General features: G+C 46.5%; 2 protein-coding genes across 7 annotated transcripts; one reads left to right on the forward strand and one right to left on the reverse strand.

Moving 5' to 3' along the window:
- Positions 1 to 580: 580 nt before the first annotated feature.
- LOC142881508 (splicing factor U2AF 35 kDa subunit-like) lies at positions 581 to 7,047 on the reverse strand. 4 transcript variants are annotated; one of them, XR_012925591.1, is made up of 9 exons: positions 6,889 to 7,047; positions 5,871 to 5,958; positions 5,004 to 5,070; positions 3,783 to 3,897; positions 3,089 to 3,138; positions 2,434 to 2,532; positions 2,126 to 2,259; positions 1,025 to 1,117; positions 888 to 934 (listed from the first exon to the last, which is right to left on the reverse strand). XR_012925591.1 is itself a non-coding variant. In XM_076015827.1 (8 exons), exons 1-8 carry the CDS (start codon positions 6,930 to 6,932, stop codon positions 823 to 825), a joined length of 684 nt encoding a protein of 227 aa, XP_075871942.1. In that variant the 5' UTR covers positions 6,933 to 7,046; the 3' UTR covers positions 581 to 822. The 4 variants fall into 4 exon arrangements, 2 of the variants coding, with proteins under 2 accessions (XP_075871942.1, XP_075871941.1); XR_012925592.1 differs by having other exon boundaries at positions 892 to 931; XM_076015827.1 differs by lacking the exon at positions 3,783 to 3,897 and having other exon boundaries at positions 581 to 931; positions 6,889 to 7,046.
- Positions 7,048 to 8,026: 979 nt separating this feature from the next.
- btla (B and T lymphocyte associated) lies at positions 8,027 to 12,922 on the forward strand. 3 transcript variants are annotated; one of them, XM_076015786.1, is made up of 6 exons: positions 8,027 to 8,570; positions 10,610 to 10,936; positions 11,095 to 11,130; positions 11,269 to 11,391; positions 11,478 to 11,512; positions 12,468 to 12,922. In XM_076015786.1, exons 1-6 carry the CDS (start codon positions 8,180 to 8,182, stop codon positions 12,726 to 12,728), a joined length of 1,173 nt encoding a protein of 390 aa, XP_075871901.1. In that variant the 5' UTR covers positions 8,027 to 8,179; the 3' UTR covers positions 12,729 to 12,922. The 3 variants fall into 3 exon arrangements, with proteins under 3 accessions (XP_075871901.1, XP_075871902.1, XP_075871904.1); XM_076015787.1 differs by having other exon boundaries at positions 11,104 to 11,130; XM_076015789.1 differs by lacking the exon at positions 11,095 to 11,130 and having other exon boundaries at positions 8,035 to 8,570.
- Positions 12,923 to 13,049: the final 127 nt, after the last annotated feature.

Here is a 13,049-nt window from a genome sequence, read left to right on the forward strand (position 1 = left end):
TGTTTCATAGCAACAAAATTCTCTTATTTAATTAGAAAATGACAAATGACACATTTCAAACCATAAACAGAGTAAAAAAAATCACATTGACACTCATGTTGGACTGACACATGGTTGTCTTTCTCCTTTTCACAGACCCTTGGATCCTTGAGAGAATCAGCTGCAATAAATTTATTAATTCTCGCCATCAAACAGGGCTAAATTCCTCAGAAAACGATCAGTTGGTCCCAAAGGACGTTACATAACAAATTCAAGAACAATATTGTATGATGGTGAGTATTGCTCCGCTTGAAGATCAAAGAGCAAAGGACTGAAATGAACTGCTGTGTCTCTTATCAACAGGACAAACATTTGGCTCCCGGTATTTTAATATATTGAAGATAAAGCGGCGCCTGAGTCACAATAACGTCATAAAGTGTTTCCGGGAACGGCTTATTATTTTGGATGACCTCTTTTGGTGTGTTCGTGTGTGTGTGTGTGTGTGTGTGTGTGTGTGTGTGTGTGTGTTTGGGACGGAACTGGTTTTGAACAGCACTTGGCAAAACTTCCATTGCCTTGACATAAAAACCCCGAGACTTGGCAGAGTTACAAACCTGTTTTATTGAGAAAGCGACACGAGCTCGTCTTAAAAAAAGGGAATAAAAGAAAAAAAATAACACTTCCAACAATTCATCAAAAAAAAGAGAAAGAAAACAGGGGGCAAGAGGGGGCGCTTCACGTCTGTGGTCACCACCGGGGACGAACGACGGAGAGGTGAGTGTGGCAGGATGTCGACGGGGGGAGGTCGGGGGTCGGGGGTGGGTTTGGGGTTCAGGTCCGACTTCAGAATCTCCCGGAGCGCTCTCGGTCCCTCGACCGCCGCCTCTCGCGGTCCCGCCGTTTGTCCCGGGAGCGCGAGCGCCGTTCTCGGGAGCGCGAGCGCGAGCGGTGTCTGCTGGGGGACAGCAATGGGGGGTTACACCTTCTTGGCTTTTTGCTCACACACACAGACACACACACAGACACACACACAGACACCCTGTACCTTTTCCTGCGGCGGCCGTACAGCTCCCTGCGCAGCTCCCTGGAGATGGGCTTCAGGTGCATGAAGTTGCAGAAGCCCCCCCTGGTGCACTCCCTGTGGAACAAGAACCAGAGGTTGAACGAGGCCAAGCTACGGCCCGGGGGTCACATGCGGCCCACGAAGCTTCTTAATCCGGCCCTCCGATACTTGGAAGAAACTATATTAATAGTCAGTCGATCATAAAATAGCTGCACCTCCATGTTTTCCATTGACATGAAAGCAACATGTTTTCTACAGATCCCATAATACAGTGTTTTTCTCCTATGAGTTGGCTCACCAAAACACTCCATCCATCTGCTGCTGCTCCAGCCCCTCTTTCACACACCCGCTGGTTCCACACCAGTCTAAAGGTTTGCCCTCCCCTGGTCCAAACGCTGCCCAGGACTCTGAGTCTGAGCCGGCGCTCCACAAAAGCATCCCGAGGAAAGCTGGCAAGGCACCAGACATCTGATTCCAATATCCTTTACACGCTCGCCTCTGGAGGCGGCAACATTGCGCTGGAGGAGACTCCGCAGTGGAGAGCAGTGCTGTCCTTGAGCGGAACCAGACGGTTTGGTGTGGTTCTGAAGGACGGGCCGCTGGAGCTGGAGCTCCGTCTACCTGCATGGGTTCCCACCATTTAGAACAGTGTTTCTCAACTGGTGGGTTGGCACCCAACAGCGGGTCGCGGAGCTGTTGGGGCTTGGTGGGCAGCCTCTGGGCAGGATGATGTCTGTGTCAAAGATCGTTTGCCAATCAATCGTGCTGGACGATAGAATATCTGAAAGATTGTTTGTTCTCCAGACGTCCTGATGGGCTGGGGTGATAACTATCAGAGGACGGCCGGCACAGCACGCCCTGCGTTTTTTGGCGCTGCCGCCGCCGCCCATAAAATAGGTCAGTCTGGCGCTGGGAGTGTGTCATCGGTCGACCTGCTGCGTTCACTTGTTTACGCCGATCAGATTGGTTGGTGGGAGGGCAGTGGCCCGGGAGAGGAGGAGGAGCAGGAGGTATTTAATCACAACAGAACAATGTTTCAAGAGGACAGCGAGCCAGAGCGCGTGCCCGGAGCGGAGGCCTCACCCCATCTCATACTGGCGGCAGCAGGCTTCCCTGAAGTCGGTGACGGGGGAGAGCTCTGCGTGGATGGGCTGGGCGTTGAACCATCGGTTGTTCAGCTCCATGACCGCTTTCTCTGCATCCTCCTCGCGACGGAACTGCACGCACACACACACACACACACACACACACACACACACACACACACACACACACACACACACACACACACACACACACACACACACACACAGGCTTTTTAAGTTAAGGCGGCGTGGAAACAAACACCGCAGGCCGAGCTTCACAATCGTCCACCGATGGTCACCACCGACCTTGACGTAGACGTTGCCGACCAGGTGGTCGCCGAGGTTGTCGCACACGTTCATCTCCTCCACCTCGCCGTACTTCTCCTCCATCTCTGTGAACACCTCCTGTGTGGGAAGAGAGCCGTCAGTCACCAGTGGGACAGCTTGTGTGTGTCCAGCCAATCGAGGTGTGCTCCCACCTGGACTGGCTGGAACACACAGCGCTGAGTTGCACAAAACATGACTGATTTATTCTGAAGGAAGGAGCCCATCATGATGTCATGAACAGGGCTTGTAACAGGGATTGTATTTAACATTGTCTGACCAGATGCAAAGACATGGAGGTTGAGCTCGTTGGTCTGTTGTGCGTTATTGAGTTTTGTTGTTGTTTGTCATATTCTGGCTCTTTGTTTGATTTTACTTTGGCGTCGTGTTGACTTGGGGTGGGAAAATGTATGTTCCATAAATCCATAAATACCAGACGTCGTTAAAATTCTACACACTGGATCTTTCAGTGATTTTACAAAATCCTTGGAATTTTCCAGGCCTGGAAAACGGCATTAGCAAATTCCATGACTTTTCCCGCTTTTCCAAGACGGCCAGAGCTGCAACTGTGTATGGACTTCTTTTCCAAAGGACAAAAGAAATTGCAGAGGCTCATTTGCCGTTGGCGTCCACTGACCTCGAAGAACTCGTCGTAGTGCTCCTGCATTTCCACGTCGCTGACGGCGCCTGCAAGAGACGGCGAGAACCAGCGCGGTGAGGTCAAGCTTGGAAGACCGACTGGACACAACAGCGGGAAACATCTGCGTGTATCGACGCCTCCATCAGGTGAACGTGTGTCGTTTACGACCTCAGTGCGAACACATTATTTTCTCTCCCCCTGAGCTTTCTTTAACCCCCCCCTCTGGCTGAAACACGCATTACAACTTAATGTGTTTTTTTTTGTCATTTGCAAATATTTGGCCCCATTGCAAAACGGTTTTGCTTGTTCCACGCTAATGCCCTGTGCAATGCCAGCTGATGTGTTTTTGGTTGGACTATCATGTTGGAGACTGGAAACAGACGAGGATATCAAATATTGTGAAAGCCCTCAGGCGCAAACCAGGAGCAATAACAAGGGAAACTGAGGCTTCATTTACTGCTCAAGATTCAGGATCTAGAACTCAACATACAAATGTGATTGCTCAATATTGACTCAGGTTGGTTACACTGAGCTTCTGTGTTTTTTCTATCCCCAGGTGCTTGCGCCTCCAATGGCACCTCTCTAGACAGACGGACGGACAGTGTTGCTACGCTGAGGCCAGATTGTGTCTGTGGGCGCAACACGGGTGCAGTCAGTGCTGGAGGGTCCTGCAGAGGAAGGGAGAACTTACAGTGGCAACCAGCTGCAGACTGGCCACAGTTTGGAAGTGTATGAAGGTAAATGTTCAAGGGGGCAACTGGTCTGAAATACAAAACGCAAGCGTCTGTGACAAGTAGAATCAAGAGCTGGGGAGGAAAGAAAATGTGAGATTAGAGATTTGATTGATTTCACTTCATCTGCTTCTCCTGCTGCGTGATGGATCCGCCTTTGTTGAGGGGTTCAGATGGGCAACAATCTTCCGCCACAGAGATTGTTGCTCCCTTCCCTTCTTTCTACTCTTAATATAGCAATTCATATTCATAACTCCAGCTATAAATATGGGTTTACTGGGTGGAAGATTAAGCCAATCTGGATTTCTTTGGCACAGAAAATACTAGAAAAATAATGACAATCACTTTGATCTCAGACTAATGTCCTCAACATAACCCTGGATAACCAAAAAGTAATAAAAAAAAAAAACAGTCTCAGGTCGTCTCCTTCAGTCAGTCAGTCATTGGTTACCAAACAAATGACCTCAAGCAAAATCGCAAAACCTCTGCAGAATATGAATTATCATAGTAAAGGAAGCCTTTAGTGTGATAATTGCTTATTGAAAGCAGCTTTCCTTCACACCACAGAGTCAACGTGGCGGCTTCAAGCGACTCCTTTTAACTACATTTATAATTGCAAAGCAGAAGCAACACAGACGGCGAGATCGTAGCACTTTCTCTGGCCTTAGGCTGAGATGTGTTTTTGCTGGGAGACCATGCTGGCCTGTTTGAAGGCAAAAACAGCACCTTCATATCGGCAACAGACGCAGTGCCGAGCTGAAAGAATGCAGGAATCAAGGTCCCATGAAATAGCTGTGGGGAATAATAAACAGCCCTTTCAGCACACTGAATAGAGGGACTCAAACCCATGTGGTACTGAGGGAATCAGCTGCAAGAGAACTTTTGCTTTCAAAAAAAATAATAAAAAAATAAAATAAAAAATCATACTGCTGAAGCTCCTCCGTTCTATTGTCACCTCAACCTGGTCAGAGGGCGTACCAGTCCACGAGGCCACTGGAGGTCACTGTATTCCACTCACATACAAACAACCAGAAGGACAGAGGTGTTTTTTTCAGTGCAGTGAAGCTCAGCTGCACTAAACTGCGAGTCAAAGCACCGGCGGATTTGTTAGGTCGGGAGGGATTAGAGGGGGGTTTGGGAGACGCTGCTTCCGAGTTTTAAACAGAGTGTTTGCCACTTACAGCGGGAGGCGTCGGCAGTCTGTGCGCTGTTCTGGGGATTGCGGTAGATGTTTTGAATCAGGATAGTCTGTGGTGAGAGGGGAAAACAGAAGCATGAAGAGGTACAGCGTGTAGTTAGACGCCACCGTCGGGCGGTTTACTGTTCACGGAACACCAGGGGAATGAAGAGATCTTTAAATACAACCCTCGACCGGCAGAGAATCAAGAAAATTCAAGAAAAGAACTGAACGAAATCAGGAAGCAATGGGCCAACACAATAAAATACGCAACAACACAAAACTGACCGTTTTCTGCAATACTTTGAATGATCATTTATATCTTTAAAGTTTTCATGTCTTCATTGGTTTGTGACCGTTATTCAATCTCGTTAATATACAGAGGGAAGCCTCATTTACAGTGCGGACGAGAGCACAAAGCGAAACAAAAACTAATATAAAGATCAACACAATAAAATACAGTAACCGAGACGATAAGAGAAAACACGCACAATTGAAAGACGGGAAAGTAGTGATTAGTGATTTAAAGGGAGTGAATGGGATGAATGAATTTAACTTGAGGGTTAGTTGAAGATGACTCCAAATGTACGGAGCAGAAGCAGAGAAAGCAGGCAGACCTCCCAAGCTCAGTCCGGATTATAGGATTTTTAATGTAGCAGCCAGTTACTGGAGCGGGTGTTGCAAGTATTAGCGGACTGAGCAAGAAGAGATGTAGATGGGAAGTTTGCTAATAAAGGCCTTATAAATGTGTCAACATTCTCTGAATTTTTCTCTAAATGGACACCCAAGAGTAAATGTGAATGCCAGTGAAGCTGCTGAACCTGTGGACACAGTTCACAACACAAAGATGTCCAGGAGGCACAAACGTTACCTGGCTGAAGGTCGGTTTGTTGTGTAACCTCGAGCAGCGGTCTCCATGTCGGCACGCTCCGATTTTGAAATAGAAGGAACAATTGACCCTGGAAGGGGACAGAGGGGGGGCAGGGGGAAAGAATGACACCATGACCACTGATCACTTTCACATCTCAACTTGAGGAAAATGATCCAAAATGTGAGACGAGGGAGGAGAATATTGTCGTTGTTTCTTCAGGGAAATTAGTCTGTGCAGTGCAGAGCAAAAGGGTGTTCTGGGTTTGGTTCCCCTGATCTTCATGACAAAAAATCAAAACAAACATAGAAAAAAATGTATATTTGTAATAATTTGAAATTATTTTTGAAAAAAAAATCTTTCAGCTCTGACGTTGAAATAAATGAAAAATGACCAACACACACACACACACACACACACACACACACACACACACACACACACACACACACACAAAATAACAGCGCCAATTCATTATTTACCCAAAAAGGTATCACTGAAAACAAATAGTTTGGCCACCTCGGAGACTCGTAGTGGCTTGCAAGTGTTGGGAACCAGCATAAGGAGTCGTGTGCTGCTCTCAGCCGGCCAGACGGAATAACACAAGACGCCTCGGCTCGGCTCGGCTCGGCTCGGCAGCCACAGACCCACAGAGGGGACCAAGCAGCCCCACCAGCAGCCAGACTACGCCAAGTCTACGCCGCTTGTTCACGCAATCTCAAAAACACGTGCAAAAAGAAGTGCGAGCCGAGTTGCAAGAATTGCTAGAGGCAATATTTGGTGGGCAAAGACGGCGCACAGCACTTGGTGCAGCTGAGCTGAGGAGCCGAGGTTCCCCCAGTTTCATTCAATGCGTTAGCCTAGCGCAGCCTCCCTGCTGCTAGCCTTAGCCTAGCCGCCACGCTGCTAGCGCTGCTGCTGTGGCGGAAGTGACCAGTAAACTAGAAGCAGCGCTGCAACTGTCCGCCACTCTGGGCGCATGTGGTACGAGTTAAACACCGCTACCGAGGAGAAAACTCACTTGTCTTTCTCTGTGCCGAAGATGGACGCCAGGTACTCCGCCATTTTCGGCTCGCCGACTACGTAGTGCCTACGTCATTACGTATTGTCGAGAGCGTGCGCCTGCGCAGTTTCTCCGCGCAGCAGCGCCGCGCTGCTCTGCCGACCAGCCAGGAGCGCCGCATGGCTGCGCTGTTACCCCAACGGTCACCGTGATGTTTCTCAAAAACACTCGACTCGCTTTTCAGTTTATCTTTGACAGTAAAGCAGAGGAAGAGTTTTGTCTCTCTAGTCACATGACTACTGGCAGGGATTCCGATGTAAAACGACGAAGCTACTTTCAGTGTATACATAAAGTAAAGCTCCATAAAACCATATTTCTCCCCATCAATACTTAGAATAATCAATTTTTTTTTTTAAAGTTAATAAAGGTGGGACGGGGGCACATACAGGTCAGCCAATAACAGGCAGCGCAGTGAAACAACCCACTATTGCATCATTGCTCTTAAAACTGCCTTAAATATTGACTTTGGGTTTGTTTTACACAATATGCACATAAAAAGGTTACAAATGCGAACTCACTCACTCTCTCTCTCTCTCTCTCTCTCTCTCTCTCTCACACACACACATACACACGTGCATATATATATATACATGATGTGCATACCAAAATAATGTATGCACATCAGAAAAAGAAAAACTTGCATAAATGACAAGAGGCGCTTGCAGTGGTGGAGGCCGCTGTCTTCCAGACATTTCTGTCCGGCGAACTACCGCTGGGTAACATTTGTTACCTCAACAGCTGTTGATGCTACATTCATGAACGTAATGCCATCTGTTGGAAGAAGAAAAAAAACCAAAAACATCGTACAACAGTAGTATTATCGTGATTTGATAGAAAGAGGTATCTTTTGCAATATTTATGCAAGTTTTCCTTTTCCTGATGTGTGCATACATTATATTTGGCTGACCCTGTATATATAAATAACTTCCTGTTCCTGTTTTGTACTTACGAAAATAACGTAGGTACCACATACTTGTATCAGAAGCATGGGACTTTTTTTTTTTTTTTTAATTGTTTTTTCCCCAAACATGTTGAATAGACAACGATACATGTGGTGAGAGGTGCCGCGTCTACTCTCCCCTTGACGCCGGGAGAATAGACGGCACCTTTGAGAGTGGCGAGAGGCCCTTGTGTGAAACGGCTGCCACGGCCCAAAAACACGCTGGTTGCCAGACTGTCGAGTCGACGACTTGAAGTTACCCTGACTGCTTTGCAAGGAGGTTTTGCAAGCAGATGCAAGACGGCGGAGATGAAAGTAGAGGTTCGAGGAGGAGGAAGTGATTGTGGGAAGGGCCAACCACTGACGCTGCCGGGACGTGATGGTGAAGTGTCACAAGTCAAAAAGGGGGAACCAGCGACTGAGTCGCAGTACAGAGCTGCGAGACACGGCGGAGCCGCAACGTTCCTCTACAGCTTCCTCGCCGCCGATCACCTGGAACCAGGAAAAGGGACGGTGCAGAGAGTGGAAAGGAGAAGCACCACTTTGCACCACTTTTTAAAAGGCAGCGATGGTCTCAGTCGACTCTTGTGCGGCAGTCCAGCCTGTAGCGGCATCATGAGGCCCTGCTGCCGCCGACCCTCCACCGTCCTGCAGGCGTACGTCTGCGCCCTGCTGCTGCTGCTCTCCACCAAGGCCGATGGTGAGTTTTGGATTTGTTATCTTTTTTTTCCCTCTGGCCCTCGCTGTCTTAGCCAGAGTAATATCACCCGTTTAAGGGGGAAAAAAAAAAAAGTTATACGGGATTTGTGAGCCCCCCTCCAAAAAAGACATCCCGAACTGGTCGGAGGCCTGTCAAGGTGATGGAGTTCAAGTCGAGCGATCGTCTCTCGAACCCAACAAGTGGCGGCACACTGTCATACTTTTGAATCTATTGCGTTTCATTTCTGTCTAATGTGGATTGAAAAGTTGGGGACGTTTTGCTCTTAAAGTGTCTGAAAGTTTGGGTGCAAAAAAAAAGAGGCAAATATGATCACAGCAGCGCACAAGAGGAAAGCACAAAAAGTTTTCTTTTTTGTGCATGTGTATGGTAAATATCTCACACCTAAGCAGAACCAGGGTTATGTGAACTTTTAATTTTGGTTGTAACTTATGACACGAGTGAGGCGACACTGAGGTCACTTTGTTGCGCTCCATCAATGTTGTCAGTGGTTTTCCTCTGTCAGTTGTTCTGTGGTCTGAGGTTAAGACCCTTAGAAATATAGGATTTTTGGCGACCTCTAACATGGATGACACCTACAAACACTTGACAACTGCCCTTGAAGCAAGATGAAGTGAAGAACAACAAGAAAGTGGTGGGATCAGACGTGCAAAGTGTGCTGTTATTATGTGTAACGTTACACACGCCAAGGAACATGACAGCATTTTTCAGCTGTCTTTAAAATAATTTATGTAGACAGAAGAGCCAGGGAAATTATTTTGGAATGCAAATTTTGACGCGGCCGCATCTCTTCTCCCCATTTGTCGAAAATCCAATATTCTCACCTTTTAAAATTTGAAAGTAACGGAATTGTTTTGCTTCTCATTACATGCATTAGTGATTGACGAGACCGCCTTCCTGGCTCCTTGACCTTGTCTCACCTACAGTAACTCGTGTGTCATGCAATTTTACAAAAACAAAAGAAAAACTCCTTATTTTCAACCACATGTAAAAGGTCATGCGACGTGCTCGAAAACCCCCGCTTATTGCACTCTTGCAGTACGTGCAAGGGAGGAGTTGTCAATATTCACCAGGTTTTTGCAACACGAGACTAAGACGTGTGGGGAAAGTTTCCACTTGAGAGGGTATCACTTTCACCGACGGCAGGTTTTACTGTCCCACCTCACAGCTCAGGAGCTCCGCCTCAAAGTCTTCAGCGTGACAGAAGACCCCACCTTTGCTAGAACATCAGGCCTGAATGAAAATAGCCAAAGATTTTAATTTGCAACAAACGTCTGGAGAGACCAACGATGCAACAGAAGTTACGAGTTTTTTCTTCTTCCTCATTTTTCACCTTGGCCGCCTTGAACGCAATTCTCTTTGTTTGGAAGCAGAGCACAAAAATATGGTAAATGTTATCTCCAACATTTTTAGTCTAAAAAAATGCTACAAAAAAAAAAATATATATATATATATATATATATATTAGCATTTTTGGATGGGTTGATGATGGGTGTTTTAGATTATGATTTATCCATCTATTTATGTATTTAAAAAAAAAAAAAAATCTATTTCAATTTCAATCGCAGACCAGAGGTGGAACAGCCTCAGCCATCCTCGGATCCCCAGAAGATTTAGCCCTCTGCTAATTTCCAGCCTCCTGCTTCATTGGAAATTAGAATTTAGAAATTCTGTGCCCTTTGTCCTTTCAGGCCTTTAGTAGAAACGCTGCATCCCACAAAAGGAAACCTGGTGTTGCAAGCAGGTGTGCAAAAACTTGGTGGTGATAAACAAGATGTTTCAGGGTGTGTTGATCAGAAAGAGTGAATGAATTGAAGCGCAGTGTAGACAGAAAGTAAAAGGAGGCCCTGTCTTGAGAAAGCATTTGTGCTCTGGTGTGACATCCAGTGGCCGAGAATGTCATAACTCACCTTCAAACCTTCTGATCTTGTTAACGGCTGTTTGCTCAAATGTGTTTTACCTTCAGCTGGTGCATGTGCTGCAGTTTCACCTGCTCTCTCCTCCCTCTGGCTCCAATGCAGGTGAAGATCCAGAATGTGAGGAAGGAATTTACATGCATCGCAACACAGTTTACAACGTGTCTCTGGGGGAGAGGCTTGAAATCTCATGCCCTGTACAATTCTGCCAAAAGTCGCAGAAAATAATCACCTGGTATAAACTGGAGGGAAAGATCAACACCACCACCAGCATCATCAACAGCAGCCAGATCAGCACTAAGCTCATCATGTCCAGTCCTCTGGTAGGGACGTCGTATTTGATGTTCAACAACATCCAAGGAAATGACTCAGGCCTTTACCGGTGTGAGTCTGCAAGCGCTGTGGGTTTTAAAATAAAAGTTTCTGTCAGCGGTGAGTTGGACTTTCTCTCAGCATTTAATTCATACACACTCATACACATGTTGACTGATTTAAAATGCAGCCCTATTATTACAATATGATCTCATTTACAAACTTTAGTCTTCAGTCTAGTGTTTTTCATCATAAATAATCATTACATTGTTTCTTAGGCCATAAAGTGCATAAAGAGGTCAATAACACAACAAGTAAGTAAGGATTTGTGTCGCACGTTTTGCTTTGTGCGTCTGAATATTATTCAGGATCGCATCTCTGGCCTCTCTCTCTCTCCCTCTCTCTCTTTTATATTCATGTTGGATTAAGTTTCCCCTTTATGTTGTGTTCAGACGGAACGGCTTCAGACATCATGGCTAAAGACCCACTGCTGTACATTTACTCGTCTGCCGGGATTGTTGCGTTCGTGGTCCTGGTGATCGTCGTCTCCGTTGTCTGGATGCGAGGCTGCAGAGGTGCGGCTCGTCTGACCGCTTTCAAACTGACTAAAGTGCTATGTTTGACTGAGATCAACGTGGCTAACCAAACTGTCCTCACGCAGGGAAACCAAAGACGGAGCCTGAACAAGAACTTCAGGTAGGAACAGGAAGCAGCTCAAATCCACTTCCTGCTATTGTTCTCCAATACAAATCTCTTTGATTTATTTCGCATATCTGGTAAAGAGCTCAAGTGTTGCAAAAGCCTCTTCAAGGTGCAGGTTATCAAGTTATTAAGATGAAACACTGATATGCTAGCCACAGCGGCTAGGCTCTCACTAGCTCGCTGTATTTAGAGTAATAGAATAGAATAGAATAGAATGAAGGCCCCCTTGTGACATAGATGAAAAAATAATAATCGTGTGGCCACGCATTACCATATCGTGCTCATGAGATAATAAACGCGCGGTGACGAGATATTTATCGCTGTGGTCACAAGATAATGATTGTGGTCACTCCCACACAGATTGCTCATTGTTTAAAACTGGCTATAACCTTTATTTGCGAATGATAATCAACATCACTCCAAAACTGAAAGCTGCAGGAAGACAAACACCCCGCTACCGGCACAAATTAACCATAGCGCGGCCACGAGATGGTGAATGCGTGGCCACACATTTGTTTTTCATCCTTGTCACCTGGGGGCTGGGGGGCCTCCCTAGAATGAAATAGAATGGAATAATAATAATTAAAATAATAATAATAATTATGATTATTAGAATGGAGTAGAAGAGAAAACCTTTGTTCATCCCACATTGGGAAACTTTGCATAATTACAGCAACGGTATAGTGAAAAAAATGGAAGATTATGTGAATTAAAAAGAAATAAAAATAAAACAAAAATATTTATCGAGTCAGAAGGGATAAAACAAGATATTGTGTACTTGCTTATTAATACTGGCTTATACCGCGACCAATGGGATGCCGCCCGTTCCCTCAAATCCTGCCACTGGCTCCGAGCATTTCAGACGGGAGCTTTCAAAGCCGGATGTGCGAGTTCTCCCGTCTTGGAATCTCACAGGGTTACTCTAACTGGAAACGGTGAATGTTTGCAGTACGCGGCCGTCTCGGTGAGGCCCAGAGGAAGCCCCCCCGCGGCCGCATCTCAAGGCTCCTCTCGAAGGGAAAAGCCACCGCCGCTGCAGAGAGACGGAGAGATGACGGCGGGCGGCGAACGGCGATGGAAAACAGCAGAGGAGAAGAGCTCCCTCGTTTACGCCGCCCTCAACCATCAGCCACTAGACGCCGCTGCTTCCAGTCGGCCGCGGAGGCTGAAAGAGGAGAGCTCAGAATATGCAGCCATCCGTGTGAGTTAGCCAAAAAAAACAAACAAATGAAGAAAAAAACAAACTAGAAGGTCTTTTTTGAATTGGACCATTCAGGAAGAAGGAGGCAGGATGTTTGTGCTGGCTGCACCCTCTGACACCACCTTGTTTTAGCCTGCTTCACACCTGCGGGAGGTCCAACAACTGTTTGTAGCAGGACGTTCAATTCCAGCATTTATAGTAAAGGTCCAGTGTGTCAAATTTTTAAGGTAACGCCCTTTACCTGCGAGGACGCCTGCTTGGCAGCAACTTTCGTATTCATGCCACTGTCAGAGGGCTTCTTTAAAAAAAATGGCAGTGCAAGATGGAAGC

The sequence above is a fragment of the Nelusetta ayraudi genome, unplaced genomic scaffold (assembly GCF_046127955.1).
Source record: "Nelusetta ayraudi isolate G7.1 ecotype Tasmania unplaced genomic scaffold, CSIRO-AGI_Nayr_v1 ptg000197l, whole genome shotgun sequence".
Lineage (NCBI taxonomy): Eukaryota > Metazoa > Chordata > Actinopteri > Tetraodontiformes > Monacanthidae > Nelusetta > Nelusetta ayraudi.

Coding starts and splice junctions, on each gene's coding strand:
- LOC142881508 (XM_076015826.1), bottom strand. CDS start 6,932: ATGGCGGAGTACCTGGCGTCCATCTTCGGCACAGAGAAAGACAA. Junction 5,071..5,870: donor ACAAACCGACCTTCAGCCAG/GTAACGTTTGTG, acceptor CTCTCACCACAG/ACTATCCTGATTCAAAACAT. Junction 3,139..5,003: donor GACTGCCGACGCCTCCCGCT/GTAAGTGGCAAA, acceptor CGTCTCTTGCAG/GCGCCGTCAGCGACGTGGAA.
- btla (XM_076015786.1), top strand. CDS start 8,180: ATGAAAGTAGAGGTTCGAGGAGGAGGAAGTGATTGTGGGAAGGGCCAA. Junction 8,571..10,609: donor GCTCTCCACCAAGGCCGATG/GTGAGTTTTGGA, acceptor GCTCCAATGCAG/GTGAAGATCCAGAATGTGAG. Junction 11,131..11,268: donor AGAGGTCAATAACACAACAA/GTAAGTAAGGAT, acceptor TGTTGTGTTCAG/ACGGAACGGCTTCAGACATC.